At 43.0% G+C, this 16065-nt stretch overlaps 1 protein-coding gene across 17 annotated transcripts in view; it reads right to left on the bottom strand.

The window, feature by feature from the left end:
* The window catches only part of LOC112581457, a 134637-nt gene that overhangs the window by 85625 nt on the left and 32947 nt on the right, over nt 1-16065 (bottom strand). For 7 of the 17 annotated variants that reach the window (XR_006640479.1, XR_006640488.1, XR_006640492.1 and 4 more), the window contains one exon: nt 6940-7619. The exons of 8 other annotated variants lie outside the window; for them this stretch is intronic. Coding sequence is in view for 1 of the 9 variants with exons in the window: in XM_044934853.2 (XP_044790788.2) it covers nt 14820-15173 (354 nt within the window). In the remaining 8 variants the exon portion in view is untranslated. Of the gene's footprint in view, nt 1-6939; nt 7620-13155; nt 15174-16065 lie in introns of those variants that run through there. 2 more of the 17 variants (XR_006640486.1, XM_044934853.2) reach the window with 2 other exon arrangements.

Raw genomic sequence — 16065 nt, 5'->3', positions numbered from 1 at the left:
CCACATTCACCTGCTGAAGCCCTAACCCCAGGGTGACTGTTATCTGGAGGTAATTAGGAAGTTATTAAGGCTTGTTGTTGCTTAGTCCCTCAGACAAGTCAGACTCTTTTGCGACCCCATGGACTGGAGCCTGCCAGGCTTCTCTGTCCATGGGATTTTCCAAGCAAGAATGCTGGAGTGGGCTGCCATTCCCTTCTCCAGGGCATCTTCCTGACTCAGGGATCGAACCTGGGTCTCCCTCATTGCAAGCAGATTCTTTACTGGAGGAGCATTTAATTTATGTTAAAATTTTAATTCAAAGATGATATTCCTAAAAGGAATGCAGTAAAAATTCACTCCAAGTAAACCTTATTATCAGGCATGGATACATTCTGCATGTCAAATGTTTTCTGATCTATGACCAATGGAGAATCTTCCTGAAATTCTAATTTGCCTTATCAAGCTTAAGAGTTGATGGGTTGATGAATGCCACGTCCCTTCTGTGTGAGACCACATGTTATGGTCCATTCTCAGGTCATGAGGCCATATCAAGTCCACGTAGTAAGCCATTCCTAGGCAAAGAACAGCCTGGGACCACCTCTCTGAGCAGGGAATGCTGCTGGGGAAATTTACACCAAGAAGAGTGGGGAAGAGAGGTCAGTTCATGGACATGACCCTTCGAATATTGTTGCTGATCTCTGAAAGGATCATGTCTAGAACTCAGGCCATCTTAAACCAGGAAATTTTCCAAAATTACATAAAAAATGAAATTTTCATTCAACTATTAAGTAAGCTAATATCTTAAAGACAGGAAAATATCATAAACACAATGCCCATTTCCTTATATTAACAAAATTCAAAGTGTGTCTCATGAAAAACATGTGCTGTACTACAGGCTAATGGGAATTTCTTGAAAAATTAGTGCTGCAATCATTTATAAATATTAAGCACATATTTTATATTTGTAAGTGCATGGGAATGTATATGTAAAAAATACTAAACATGTATGTATTTGTAGAACAATTATGTCACTCCTGTATTCAATGGTTCTTTTTTTTAATGACAAACTGCCTTCTGGAAATGGTATGGCATGTAACCAAATGCCTGAAAATTGCACAAACTTAAGATGTTTGATCTGAATATTAATTTATAAACAATACTACTAACCAAGAATCCATTAAAGAGCAAGACATCTGCATGATTACTTTTGGTGAATGTGCTTTTTTTTCTTTCAAATTACAATGTATAGTTTTAATATTACTTGATGTTTCTTGCCCTTAACCGCACCGCAATCGTGCATGGTAGCTCTGCAGCTACGATTGGTGTCTTCTTGACTTGTTATAACTTACAAAATGCTCCCTGGTCAGGACTTCCCTGGAGGCTCAGTGATAAAGAATCTGCCTACCAACGCAGGAGACCCGAGTCCGATCCCCGCCCGGGAGGATTCCGCATGCTGCGGAGCAGCTAGGCCCGTGTCCAACAACTATCCAGCCTGTGCCGTAGAGCCCCGGAGCTGCGACTACTGAGCACAGGGTGCCTACCCTGCAGCCCACGCCCTGCCACCCGGGCAGCCGCCGCAGCGAGAAGCCCGTGCGCCGCAAGTCGCTCTCGCTGTTGCAACTAGAGAAAAGTCCGCCCAGGAGCAAAGGCCCAGTACGGCCCCAAATAAATAAATTGTAAAAGAGTAAAATAAAAAGCTCCCTGATAAAAAAGCTTGGGGAAATGTCCTCAGTGATCCTGCCAGCTTGGAGGAAGAGGAAGAAACGGAGACTGGTACAACCAGCACATATAGAGGTGCGCTAAGTACCCTGATAAGCAGTGTAAAGGGAGCGACATCTCCAAGACCTGTGTGCAGCCTCGTATCCAGGAAACAAGATGCGGCCATGCGCATAGCGTCAGGCCGCTGGAGTCACTGCATGCTACCTGCCCCTGCCTCCGTTCACGCCCACTGTCTCCGCTCAGCTACCTCTAGCACCCACCTCCCTCCTCATTAAGGGTGAAGCAATCAAGGCAGCAGAGGGTGAGTCAGTATGCAAAACCACTCCAGCTGCCATCCCCCTGAGCCACAAGTCAGCTCGGGTGGAAAACAGGGAAGCATAATGGTGCCTTAAGGGAGGGCAGAACTGATGAGAAGGGGGATGCAACCTGCATACAAATGTAAGCAAGTTAAAAACTCAAGTTCTTACAAAGAAATGGAGTCCACCGAGGAACTGCAGAAACCTGTGATGTAGGTTAATAAGACGACGCGTGCGTGCCCAGTCGTGTCTGGCTCTCTGCGACCCTGTGCACTGTAATCCACCAGGCTCCTCTGTCCATGGGATTCCCCAAGAGTATTGGAGTGGGCTGCCACTTCCTTCTCCAGGGGATCTTTCTGACCCTGGGCTCAAACCCGCATCTTCTGCATTGGTAGGTGGATTCTTTACCACTGAGTCACCTGGGAAGTCTAAGACCATGACATAACAGAGCAAAACAAACCCATATCCTTATGGAACAGGTTACTTATGCTAGACCTCAGAGCTAGGAGGGGAATTTGAAGAAATTCTGTCTTGAAAGTAGAATGTAGTTGTTTTCAGAGAAAGAACTAAGTTTACCTTTGAGTCAGATATTCTCAGAATTAAAAACTATAACCCAAGGAAATTATTTAGGGGAACAAAGTCAGTATTCACACACTCCAGGGGGAAACTGTGAGGTCATCATTAAGCAAAAAGCAGATGATTCAAGTGAACACGTGTTTTTTTGTTAACATATTAATGATCATTATTTATTGACTCAAGTATTGATGCTACATTTTCCCCAAAGATAATATATTTAGTTTACAAGTTTGTCTATTTTTCAAATTAATTTCTATTGTCATATAGTTGCTTTATGGTGTTGTGTTATGTACTGTACAGCAAGGTGAATCAGCTATAATATAAATATATCCTCTTTTTTGGATTTCCTTCCCATTTAGGTCACCAGAGAACACTGAGTAAAGGCCTCCCTGGTGGCTCAGATGGTAAAGAATCCACCTGCAGTGCAGGAGAGCTGGGTTGGATCCCTGGGTCGGGAAGATCCCCTAGAGAAGGGCATGGCAACCCACTCCAGTATCCTTGCCTGGAGAATCCCATGCATGGAGGAGCCTGGCAGGCTGCAGTCCACGGGGTTGCACAGACAGCACTGAGCAGAGTTCCCTGGGCAGAGTAGGTTCCTATTAGTTATCCAATTCACACACAGTGCTGACAGCGTATGGATGTCAATCCCAATCTCCCAATTCACATCCTCTCCCCTCAACAAAGGGGGAGGGAGGGGGAGCATGTATTCCTTTACTCGTTTAGTAGTTCTTCTTCATTACGCTGTAAATCCTACATAGGTGAGCGCTAAGGTGTCTGATTCTCCATGCTCCCTTCAGGCCACACATCACAGGGACCAGCGCACAGTAGGCCTTCACACATGGTGGCTGGATAAATACAGGAATCGAGCATAAACCACTGGTGCTATGACACATAACTTCTAAAATGGGAAGACAGAACCAATCCATCGACAGTGCTTGTCACGGAATTATCAACTCCAATTAGAGGCATATTTTCACTATGAAGGACTTTCATATATGTTAAAATATGAAACAGATGTTAAAAATATATCTAGTACAGAATTTCTCTAAGAGGTTAAACTTTAAGCTATGTTTATCTTTCACTGTTTAAGTTCAGGAATAATGACTCATTCTTCCATTGTACAGTAGCATCTGTTAAAGGTCACTGCCATGTTGCCTCACAATAAACCTTTCTAGTCCCTTTTATTAGACTCAGAAAACTGTATGAGCTGATTGCAAAGTGAAAGGGCACTTTGTAATTAAATTCTGACATGTACCTTTTTTGTCATATTGACGGTTTCATGAATCAGGACAGGTGACAACAGAAGAAAGGCATGTGGATACAAGTACATACCTCCTCTTACCACAATTTCTGAAAATATCTCACAGCAGAAGTTACTGTATGATCACATGGATGATTTTATTTCTCAAAATAAAAGTTTCAGAGGCTGAAACTGGGTTGTTTTCTTGTGCAAATCCCTCAGAGTTCCAATAACAGTCTGTGGAATTCTCTAAGCCAGAGTACTGGAGTGGGTAGCCTAGCCCTTCTCCAGGGGATCTTCCCCACCCAGGGAATGAACGCAGGTCTCCCGCATTGTGGGCAGATTCTTTACCAGCTGACCCACAAGGGAAGCCAAATATACCAGGAGAGTGGGTCGGATTCTAGCCTGGCCATTTTGTAAGCTGCAGCAAGTCATTTAACCATTAAACCTCAGTTTTCACATCTGTCAAATGCAGGTTAAAAACAAAGCTACTTTTTGAAGAGGTATTTGGGGATTAAATAATACAACACACATACAATAGGTGCTGGCAACCTGAATGTGTGCAGTGAGCTTTAGCTGTTCCTGAAAACAATGACCACCTCCAGCCACTTGCATTGTGCCAGGGACAGTTCTACACACTCAATGAACTTGACTCATTGACTCCTCATATCACTCCTTTCAAGTAAATATTTGTATTATACTCCATCTACATAGAAGAAACTGGGGCACAGAAAGACTGTGTAACTTGCCCAGACTCAGCTAATAAATTGCAGAGCTGGAATCTGGATCTAGGTAATCAAGCTCAAGAATGCAAGCTCTGTGTAATTTCACGTTAGCCATTCATGTGGCATTGTTAAAATCAGATCTCTCATATGCAGAAGAAATATACCTGCACTATTAGCTTAAATCAATACGCATGGTAAGATTCTAAGGAAATTAGAACTGTGACTTATACAAAGGAAATGAAAGAACTCAAGTTTAGAAAAGGTCTGTGCATCTGCCTTTTTCTTATGAATATCTATCCAGTCATGTTTTATTCTGTTGTATTAGGTACACACATATTTCCATGTAATTATTTAAATACAGTGGACTTAAGATCTTCTTTAAATTTGTATCTGCCATTTGATTGTTTACAAAGGATGTTCTCTGAATGTAATTCAGATTCCTTTTATCTAAGTATCTAGCTCAGCTTGACACTGAATGTTAAGAAAATTTCTTAGTGCAATTTTCCTGATAGCTTAACATGATTTAAACCATGGATTTGCTTTCACAAAGTGAAATGTATAATCAATGACTGCGTTGTCAAGAGGAAGAGGGACTACTGGAGACAATACATAACCTACGGTGCTTTCACACTTCAATATCTTCAAAAAAAAAAAGAACTGGGATGGAGGCAAACTTGCTCCCTTTTATGCAGCATTATCAAGAAAGAACTGGAAGCGTGAGTGATCTGGGATTGGCATATACTTAGTGTATGCCAATGACTTGTAATTATTATTCAGTTTTGGAAACTCTGGGTACTGAGGTCAGGAGGCAATCCCATCAGAGGAATACTTTAACCGAAAGGGAAATGAGATCCTGAGACCCCCACTGTGTGGTGACAGTGGGGTACCACTGAAGTACAGATACAGACATGGTCTCTAAAGTAACCCATATATTAAGATCACATACTATATTGGCCCAAAACACAGACATCAGAAGAAGAAAGACATTATTAGTAATTCTGCAAACACTTTTTAAATGATTATTATGTATCAGACATATTATGTACTGCAGCTGCAGAGGATTAGACCATGTCTTCAAAGTTCTTACAAAAAAAAGTAAAAAGAGGCCTGTGCACAGAAAATCAGCATATAACATTAGAGGTTCAAGCCAGCAGAAAGTTTCCACAGCTCTCCTCAGAGACTTAAGGGGGTTCTGGAACCAGAAAAAGGTAACCCCCCTGAAGGTCTCATGCTAACCTGCCAAGAGTTTGGATTTTTATCTTGAAGGTTATGGGATGCTGTGTGAGAATTTTAAAGATGGGAAACCTATTAATCGGACATGAGTTTCAACTGAACTGAACAGTTAGCTTGCCTTTGGGCTACAGCAGGGAAGAATGTGGTCGGAAGGGAGGATGTCGGCAGCTTGAAGTCTTTTAAGAGGAATAGGCAATGAACAGTCAAGACAAAACGTGAGGAATGGCTGAACGTAGGCAGTGTCAGAGGAATGGACAGAAAGAGGGTGGTTACAGAAATATCCAGGAGGCACAGTGAGGACATGGGGGGGCGGATTAGACCTGAAAGATGAAAAAGAAGACCTGCACAAGACGGGTAGATTTGAGGTTCAGAAGTAAAGGAAAGGAGGGACTCCCCTAGTAGTTCTGTGGATGAGTCTGCCTGCCAATGCAGGAACGCGGGTAAGATCCCTGGTCTGGGAGGAGCCCTTGTGCCCTGAAGCAGCTGAGCCCGGGTAACACAGCTACTGAGCCTGTGCTCTAGAGCCCGCGAGCCCCACTACTGAGCCCACACGCTACAACCACCGAAGCCCTGCCTGCCTAGAGCCTGTGCTCCGCAGCCAGAGAAGCCACGCACGAGAAGGAAGCCTGCACACTCTGAGGGAGAGTAGCCCCAGCTCCTCACAACTCGAGCAAGCCTGCATGCTGCAACGGAGTCCTAGCACGGCCAAAAACAAATAAATAAGAAGACTAAAGAGAAACAAAGGAAACGAAGCCAACTAGGGGAAGGTTGGTGTGAGGAGAAAAGATTAGTTCCGTCTTTGAACATCTGAGTTTGAAAAATCCACCAGACCACCAATAAAAATGCTCAGCCAGAGCAGAATCCTGGGAATTGACTTTGTGGGGGCAGTGAGTCCACCATCGCCCCCGTTCACTAGCATTTGATTAAAAGCAACTTTCCTTTCTAACAACAACAACAAAGCCCAGCCAGCATATAACTGGATATATGGATTTGGAGCTCAGTAGAGGAGTGAAAACTTGACAGCAAGATTTGGAAGTCATCAATTCATTGAGGCTATGACTGTAGCCAAGAGACCAGATGAGATCGCACAGGGTCGATGAGCAACGTGAGAAGTTATGTCACAGGACAAAGAATCCCACAGGCCAGTCATATTTAAAGCACAGACAGGAAAGAAGGGGCTGAGAAACTTTAATGAACAAACAGCACAAGAAATCAGAAGGAAACCCAACGCGTATGTTGCCAAGAAGCTCTTTCCCTCTTGACTTCCTGGAACAAAGGGGTAATCAATCAACAGTGGTGAATCCCATGGCATTTTCAGAGATACAAAGAATTAGATCGTCTTCCCGAAGAGGACTGAACACACAGAGAATATGAGTCTTGTGTGGATGATCTTGCTTTTCGTAAACAGAGTAGCTCCAAAGAATGCCCTTCTTTCCTCTGGACCGCGGACCGCAGCCTGGGTCTCACTGCGCAAAACACCAGGCGGAGGAGGACGCGCCATCAGTGAGAGACGGGCCACCAGGAGCCAGAGCAGGGCGCCCCCCAGCGCCAGGGTCAGAACCAGAGAAAGGTGAGAATACCTGCCCTTGTCTTCAGCAAGCAATAGACGATGATCCAATGATGGTCAACAAAACATACGGGACATGATGAAAGGGGGCTTTCCCAAGAGACTTCCCTCTGTGCAGAGAGGAAAAGGCACGCCTGTAAGTCCCTCCTTGATATGACTTCCCACTCTGGCCTTTGAACCCTTGTCCTTTAGCCTGACTTACGGGGGACGACACAGCCTCCAGACCGAAGGAAACTGGGTCCTAGATGACATTACTGAATGCCTGAAACAGACTAAAAAAGAGTCTAAAACAGACCAGACACGAAAAATAGTCAGACACAACTTGGCCACCGAACAACAATAAAAAACACTAAAAAATACTAAAAATCACTCACCTCTGGACTTGTTATGTGAGAAAATCATCAACCCATACAGTGTAAGTCAATGCAGTCAGATATTCTGTGAATTATAGCCAAGAGCATCCTAACTGATATACCCTATATACTCAAGGGCTCAGATGATGTTATTTAGACATAAATGGAATAAATCTCCTTTCTCTGAACAGGAACGATGTAAAGTTACCTTTGAAAAAAATTATTACTGTGTAAAAAACTGTCCAACATGTATGCTCTTTTACTATATTTTCCTACTACAATGGAAATGCCTATTTTGAGAAAGGCAGCTGAAGCATACAGCCCGGAGTACCCATCATGCCTGCAGAAACATAAGAGGAACGGTTCCAGGAAAATCTGGGAAAGAGCTGGGATGCAAGTCAACAAATAAATAAGCTCTGTGCCGTATCTGTGGTTGAGTTTCAACACAGGAGGAGACCATCGTGTCAGGAGAACAGATTAAGATGTGCAAACAAACCCCTCACCCCGCACACACCCCTCCGGTGTCCCAGCTGAGGTCGGAAGCCAGGTTTTTGTGTTTTTAAAATGTCCAGATGCAGCGCCTTGCGCTGATTAGCAGCATGCCCCTCTATACGAATGCCCTTGTGGACCACAGCAAATGAAACCATTGGGTCAGGATTAAAGTGAATGTAGAGAGAACTCCAGCAGAAGAACGTTATTAGAGCCAAAGCCTTTCTCAGGCAGGAGTCCTCCAGGTAAACACTGCCTGGAACAGGCATCTCGCCACACTGTTAAGACTCTGCTGGAGCAATGGGAGGAGTCTGCCGTTTGCAAGGGTGCCTAGGGACGTTGCTTTTCATTCCCCCAAATTCCCTTTATTCCTCTCATCTACAAGATTAGCAAAGAGTGACCTGTGGGTGCAGAAAGAGTTGGTAGATATTAGTGATACTTAGCAAATGAGTGATACTGACCTTTATGTCAGTAAACAAGAAAGTTCTCATCGAAGCTGTTAACTTGAGCTTTTTTTCCATATCAAAGATACAGACTTAACCTGAATATATTCTTGTGATGACTGATGTGAATTTTCTAAAGCAGCAAGGATGGTCCCCTATAGACGTGGCGTAGGACAGAATCTCCTATGTGTTCTAAGTCACAGAGAACCTTCCCTTGCTCTCCTTTGACCCCAACATAATCCAGCTCTCAAAGTCCCTAGGTAAATACTGTCTCCTTAAAATCTCCCCAGTGACTTAAGCCAAGTCATCAAGTTCTTCCTGAGTGTCTCAGATAATGTATCGATTACACGGAAATTTTCCTTTTGTTTTGGAATTATCTGTTTCCATTTGGTTCCTGGGATTCATAACGTGCAGCAGTAACCGCAGGGCTCCCGGGACAAGGACAAGGGCCTGCACAGGAGACAGCAACGTGATGATGGTGCGTGGATACACAGGGGCACAGACAGACCCTCTGACGCTGGCAAGTAGCAGTCACCATGTTCTTCTTCCAAATAAGACGTTCCCTGTTGGCTTTCATTGTAAGAAATACGCTGTCTCTCGAATCACAGGTATTGTTACCTGCTAGCCAAATTGTTTGTAAATTGAACAAAAAGATTCCTCTGTGGTGAATGTGTTTCTGGATTCTGAGGGGAAAGGGAGCCCTTTTGACAAATGTGGGACTTCATAATTCTAAGCTCAATACAATACTTTTCCAAGGGCGAAGATGACAATTCTGCATCAATCCACAGACAGAGTTGAAAGCGGATGATTAATTTTTAACAAAGCCTAATCAGAGAATTAGTAGTGTTGGGGCTCAGGGCAGGCTGCCCCTAAATACACCAAGGTAGCATATTGTTTATTTTTAATTAAAGCTCCTGAAGTAACAGCCGCGCAAGAAGGACAGGCTGACTGTTCTTTGTCTCTGAAAGCAGGAAGCAAATCTCCCACGGGAAAGGCACCCTGCCTGTATCAAGGCGGTAGAAGATATCCTTATCACATACACAGAAAACCTAGTTGTCCCAAAGACTGTATAAACAAATCTTGGTGCTTCTTCCCTGATTTATTACCATAAACCCTAACTTCTTTGTCTTGTCAGTTCTTCACAAATATATTCTTTTTTTTTGTCTAAAAGGTAAAAGCTGCCTGCTTTGGTCACTTCTCTGAGCCCCATCACTTTGGGTTTCCCAAACACACAAAATAAAAATTTGATTTTCTCCTGTTAAACTGGCTCGTGTCAGTTTAAAAATTGTTAGATCAGCCAGAAAAACCTAGATGGATAGAGAAAATTTTTTCTCCCTAACAGTAGTATTGGTGTTGTACAATTTCAAGGAAACCAGGACACTGCCGTTTCAAAGATGCTCTCTTCGAATCAGTAGTGAGAAGAACAAAGGTTCAAAGCATCCTTTGATGTCAGATGCCAGAAAATTCCAAGATCCTCCATTTCAATGAAAACCGATTCTTAGTCCAATGGGAGCAACTTTTCAAGTTCCCCTCATCCAGGTCACTGGGTCAAGAAACGTCTTCCTTCACGTGGCTTTGAAACTTTATGTTTAAATCTTCTGATTTCACTATCTTGACAACATCTTTGGAAATTTCTTGAGGCTGTATTAGAATAACTGAGGTGCTGTCTGCTTTTCATTAAGGATTGATTAACTGGAGATGTTCTGTTTGCAATTCCTCTTTTGAACGTGGGCGTACTGACTTGCGGGCAGCCAACCCCCGTTAGGCAGGCTCCAAGAGAGCGACACTCACACGGATGGGGCGGTACTGCAAGTGTGTGTGTTTCACTAGAACCACCACCTACAGCAATGCGGACCTTGCTTAACTTGGAATAAAGTAGTGTTTGCAGAAATTCCTTTTTAAATACAAATATATGATCTCAGGCTGCAGTGTTTTGACCCACTAGTTGTCACTAAAACCTTGCTCATTCCATGAGCAAAAAGAAGAGTCCTGAGAAGGATGACAGACAGGTTTTGAGGCGGGATGAAGGCCAAAGGGGTGGATTAGAGCATGAGCAGGGGGAATGACGGACGTTCAGGCCTGAATCGTGTTCCACAAAATTCCTATGTTGAAGCCCTACTCCTCAGTGTGACTGTGTTTGGAGATGGGGCATTTTGGGGATAATTAAGATTAAATACAGAGTATATCTTGCAAAATGCTGGGTTGGATGAAGCAGAGCTGGAATCAAGATTGCCAGGAGAAACATCAATAACCTCAGATATGCAGATGAGACTACCTTATGGCAGAAAGTGAAGAGGAACTAAAGATCCTCTTGATGAAAGTGAAAGAGGAGAGTGAAAAACTTGGCTTAAAGCTCAACATTCAGAAAACTAAGATCATGGCATCCAGTCCCATCACTTCATGGCAAATAGATGGGAAACAGTGAGAGAATTTATTTTGGGGGGCTCCAAAATCACTGCAGATGGTGTTTGCAGCCATGAAATTAAAAGACCCTTGCTCCTTGGAAGAAAAGTTATGACCAACCTAGACAGCACATTAAAAAGCAGAGACATTACTTTGCCAATAAAGGTCCGTCTAGTCAAACCTATGGTTTTTCCAGTAGTCATGTATGGATGTGAGAGGTCGACTATAAAGAAAGCTGAGCACTGAAGAATTGATGCTTTTTAACTGTGGTGTTGGAGAAGACTCTTGCGAGTCCCTTGGCCTGCAAGAAGATCCAACTAGTCAATCCTAAAGGAAATCAGTCCTGAATAGTCATTGGAAGGACTGATGTTGAAGCTGAAACTCCAATACTTTAGTCACCTGATGCAAGGAACTGACTCATTGGAAAAGACCTTGATGCTGGGAAAAATTGAAGGTGGGAGGAGAAGGGTACGAAAGAAGATGAGATGGTTGGATGGCATCACTGACTTGATGGCTGTGAGTTTGAGCAAGCTCTGGGAGTTGGTGATAGACAGGGAGGCCTGGCATGCTGCAGTCCATGGGGTCACAAAGAGTCGGACACGACTGAGCGACTGAACTGAAGATTAAATGAGGTTCTAAGAGTGAGACCCTCATATAATAGGACTGGTTCTTATGAGAAGAGGAAAAGATGCCAGAGTGCTTGCTCACTTCCTTGCTTGCACGTGTCTCTCTTTCTCTTCTGGGAAGGGGAGACGTGAGGAAAGGCCACATGAGAGCACAGGGAGAAGGTGGCCATCTGCAAGCCAGGAAGAGTTCTCACTAGAAAGCAGCCTGCAGCACCTGGGTCCCGGATCAGCAGCATCCAGAACCGTGAGAAAAGGAACAGCTGCTGTCCAAACCACAGCCTGTGGCATCTTGTTAAGGCAAGCAGACTAATCCAATGGGAAACCCTGGGAACCCAGAAAACACAAACACGTCTCTAGCTTCCGAGAACAGGAAACGGAAAAGATAGAGAAAGGCCAGGACATGAGGTGAACAATCGAGAAAAAGGCAGTTTCCCAATGTTAGACCTCGGCTTTACTGACAGACGGACCAACAGTTCTATTCTTGGGTTGAAAGGTACACTCTATGTAAATCATAGATATTTAGAACCTTTCAAATTTCAGGTCAATATGCTATTTCAAAATGAATTTAACAGCATCTACATAATAAGAAAAAATTCCAAAGGGATCTTTAGTCCAAATATTTGGACAAAATTCTAAAAGTAGGGGCACCAAGTTCTAGATAAAATTAATTACCAGTGGCATTTAAAACTAATTTTATCCAACAGGGAAGATACAAAAATTGTTTCTATTCTGCAGTGCCACGAATTCATAGCTTATCAGAGCTTGAGGAAAACTGAAATTGCCTCAACCCTCTCATTTAGTATGTTTATACACTTGTTAGATTTTAATTTACTAAAAATAATGCTTTCAGATCATTGTAAGATAATTCTTGTTTACTTAAGTATTAAGATTATATTAGAGTATACATAGAAGGGTAAACCTTATTGTTTAAAATGATTGACTTTTTCTGGAATAGATGAAAAGTCTAATTTGAAAGGATACATGCACCCTGATTTACATAGCAGCACTATTTATAGTAACCTAAATGACCACTGGCAGAGGGATGGATAAAGATGTGGTGTATATATGTGTTTGTGTGTGTGTGTATATATATATATATATAGATATACATACATGTGTATACACACACACACACACGCAATGGAATATTACTTGGCCATAGAAGAATGAAATAATGCCATTTGCAGCAACACGGATGGACCTCGAGTCTATCATACTAAATCAGACAAAGACAAATATCATGATATTGCTCATATGTGGAATCTATGAAAATGACACAATTTACGAAACAGAAATAGATTCACAAACATTGAAAACAAACTAATCATTACCAAAGAGGAAAGGGGGGAGGAAGGGCCAAATTAGGAGCTAGGGATTAACAGATACTCACTACTGTATATAAAATAAACAATAAGGACCTACTTACAGCATAAAACAAGTAACTACATTCAATATCTTGCGATAGCTAATAATGAAAAAAATCTAAATGATACATACATGTATATATATACACATATAACATAATCACTTTGCCAAATGCCTGAAATTAACACAACATTGTAAATCAACTATACTTCAATTAAAAATGTAAAGAAATAAAATGATTTTTAATCTATTAATTTATCTTCACTCAAATCAAAATGATGATCTAATTCCAAGGTAAACTGTAAAATGTTTACTATATCAGCCTAGTGAATAATACAGATACACAGACAGACATAAACACAGAGAGAGAGATTTCCAGGCGAAACATTCTGCAAGGTCCTTTAAGTAGGTTTCAATGTCCAAACTGCGGAGACTCTTTTCTTCACTTCTTGAGTCCCTCCTTGTAGTAACCTCTCCAGATGCTGAGAACACCATGAGGGTTAATCTCTGATTTCAAGCTGCTCTGAGACGAACCCACCATACGTATGCTGTGGTTAGACCACAGTTACATCCGTTTCCTCTTAAACTGAACCTCTACATGAAAAAATATTATAGCTCACTACCAAGATTTTTCTTTTCTGGGGAAATAATGGCAATTCTTGTTCCACAACGGTTCTGTTTGGTTTTGTTGATTTTAATGATAAGATTAGTGATATTTATTTTCAATACCAGTGAACTAATAGGTTTTCTGAGTCCATTAACCTATATATAACTTATTTATATCAGCAGAACTAAAGTTACGACAGCTTGAAGGGTTTGTAATAAATGTGCACTTTTGATTTGTTGGTTACTCTTTCTCATGGGCCAAGCCTTGTTAAGAAAGCCTGCATGTGTTTAATCTGTCTTTGCAAACAGGTATACATGCTACAGGAAAAATATTTTTGAAATATTATCAAGGTTTCTTTTCCCTAGCCAGCAAGGGTTACTCACAGCCTCAAGGAGAACTGGAATCCTTTGAACAAGAATACACACAGCACAAGTCAGCTATAGATTCTGACTTACAACATGGCATCAGAAGGCAAAGTTACGTGACCATCTTGATAAAATAGACTTTATGGAAAGGAAAAAGGGTGTTTCCAAGTGACAAAAGCTTCCCTTTTAATAAATCAAGAATCGAGATTAATGAATGAGCCAGAAACTCCTCTTCTCAGTGGATCTTCAGGTGAGACTCTCACTGGTGCCCCGTGCCAACCCAGGGAAGCCACTCATGGTGGATTGGAAATGATGGTGTGGCATCTTCAGGCAAGGAGGGAGCTGGAGGCAGTTCCTCCAAGCCTGGTGGTGTAGAAAAGGTAACCAACGTCCCCGGTGTCCCTTCCCAGGTTAAATTCAGAAGGAAGTTGAAGGTCCTGGCTGTGTGTCTGCCAAGGGGTCTCCTCCATGAGGGGTGTGCTCAGAACTCAGAAGGTGCCGAGATTCTTCCTTACTTGAGAGCCAGTAAGTTCGATGCCCACTGCTTCCCAGACACCAGAAGAATAGCCCGGACGCCTGGGACGGGGCTGAAGGCAGTTTCTGAGTCACAGTTACAGAAGTAACGCAAGTTTCAGTATTTCTTATTCTCCAAGCCCCAGTCCCACAGGGCAACACAGAGCAAACCTAACAACAGCACACAACGTAGGGGAGCCGACCCTTTCATAACTGGGGGTCTGCCGGCTGCTCTTTGCTCCGAGGATGACAGTAGCTTAGCTGGCTGAGGCAGGTCAGTTCACAGACGCTCTGGAAATGCTCTTGCAGCACCCAGCGGGTCAGCGCCTTGCTCCAAGACGCACAGAAATGCCAGACGCCCGTGGAGAATGATGTCCCAACAGGGTGGAGTGAGCCCCCAGCCCGGTGAGGTGGTGATGGTCAGTCAATCCAGGAGTCCTCTGGGAGTCTCCCACAGCCCGAGCGGCTCTGCACTGTTGCTGAGAGCCGAGGTGGGCCTGGTTTGAATCCCCAGAACAACGGTCACGCTCCACCCAGGCTCTGAGAGCAGAGCCCGGGACCAGCCACCTCCGACAGTGAGGTCCGAGGCCTGAGCAGAGACAAGCAGGGTAAGACCGCTCCCCTGGAGAAGCGCCCTCATTCCCAGCAATGCCATGAGGAGACGCATGACCTCCCTGGGAAGGAAGGAGAAGAGAGGGAAGAAACTGACCTGAACGAGAATGTGAATGACCTGTTTATTCAAGTAGCACTGAATTAATGTGAAAGAGTAGAGAAGGAAATGCTAACCCACTCCAGTATTCCTGCCTGGAAGGTCCCACGGACAGAGAAGCCTGCTGGGCTGCAGTTCATGAAGATGGATGCAAAGAGCTGGACGTGACTGAGCACCGCGCCAGCGCACTCTGAAAGAGACCTCAAGCGGAAGAACTGAGCTGCCTTTACTGCGAGTTTCTCTCTACTGCTGGATACGCCCACTCCTGCTTCTGTATAAATGGAAGCTCCTAAGCAGGAATCAGATCAGACAGACAGTATGTATTTCCTGCCTGACTATACTGTGTAAATTTTGACTCAACATGTATGTATTAAGTTGGCACTAAACAATCACAATGACAGGATATTTGCATCCCAACACTAAATTTTTAAAGAGTATTTTTAGGAGCCATATTATATGAAGCAATATTTTTATATAGTTGTGAAACCTAAAGGTATTGCAGACAAGAAAAAGACAAAAACAGGTCCTTTGAGAGTTTAGTTGAATTAATAGGTGGTTCCACAAATGAACCACGGGGAGCTGTAATTTTTTTCAGCTACAATCACAACCTTTCAAAGTTAATGCCATGGTACACCTTGTACAAAGGCGCCTTGCACCTGCTGTCAGAAGCATAATCATAGCTTAGCCACTTACTAATCTGATCACATCTTCTGGTTTCTATGGGTTCCAATATCCAGTGGGTTAATAGTTGTCTGGTTTTTCTCTGACCTTTCTGTAAAATTTCCCATTGCCCTACTTAAAGCCAATACTTCAGACTTTATAACAAGTCTACAATTTCCAATTATTACTTTGGAGTT

This window comes from Bubalus bubalis, chromosome 22, assembly GCF_019923935.1.
Source record: "Bubalus bubalis isolate 160015118507 breed Murrah chromosome 22, NDDB_SH_1, whole genome shotgun sequence".
Taxonomy (NCBI): Eukaryota; Metazoa; Chordata; class Mammalia; order Artiodactyla; family Bovidae; genus Bubalus; species Bubalus bubalis.
This window is presented reverse-complemented; position numbering and strand designations above follow the sequence as displayed.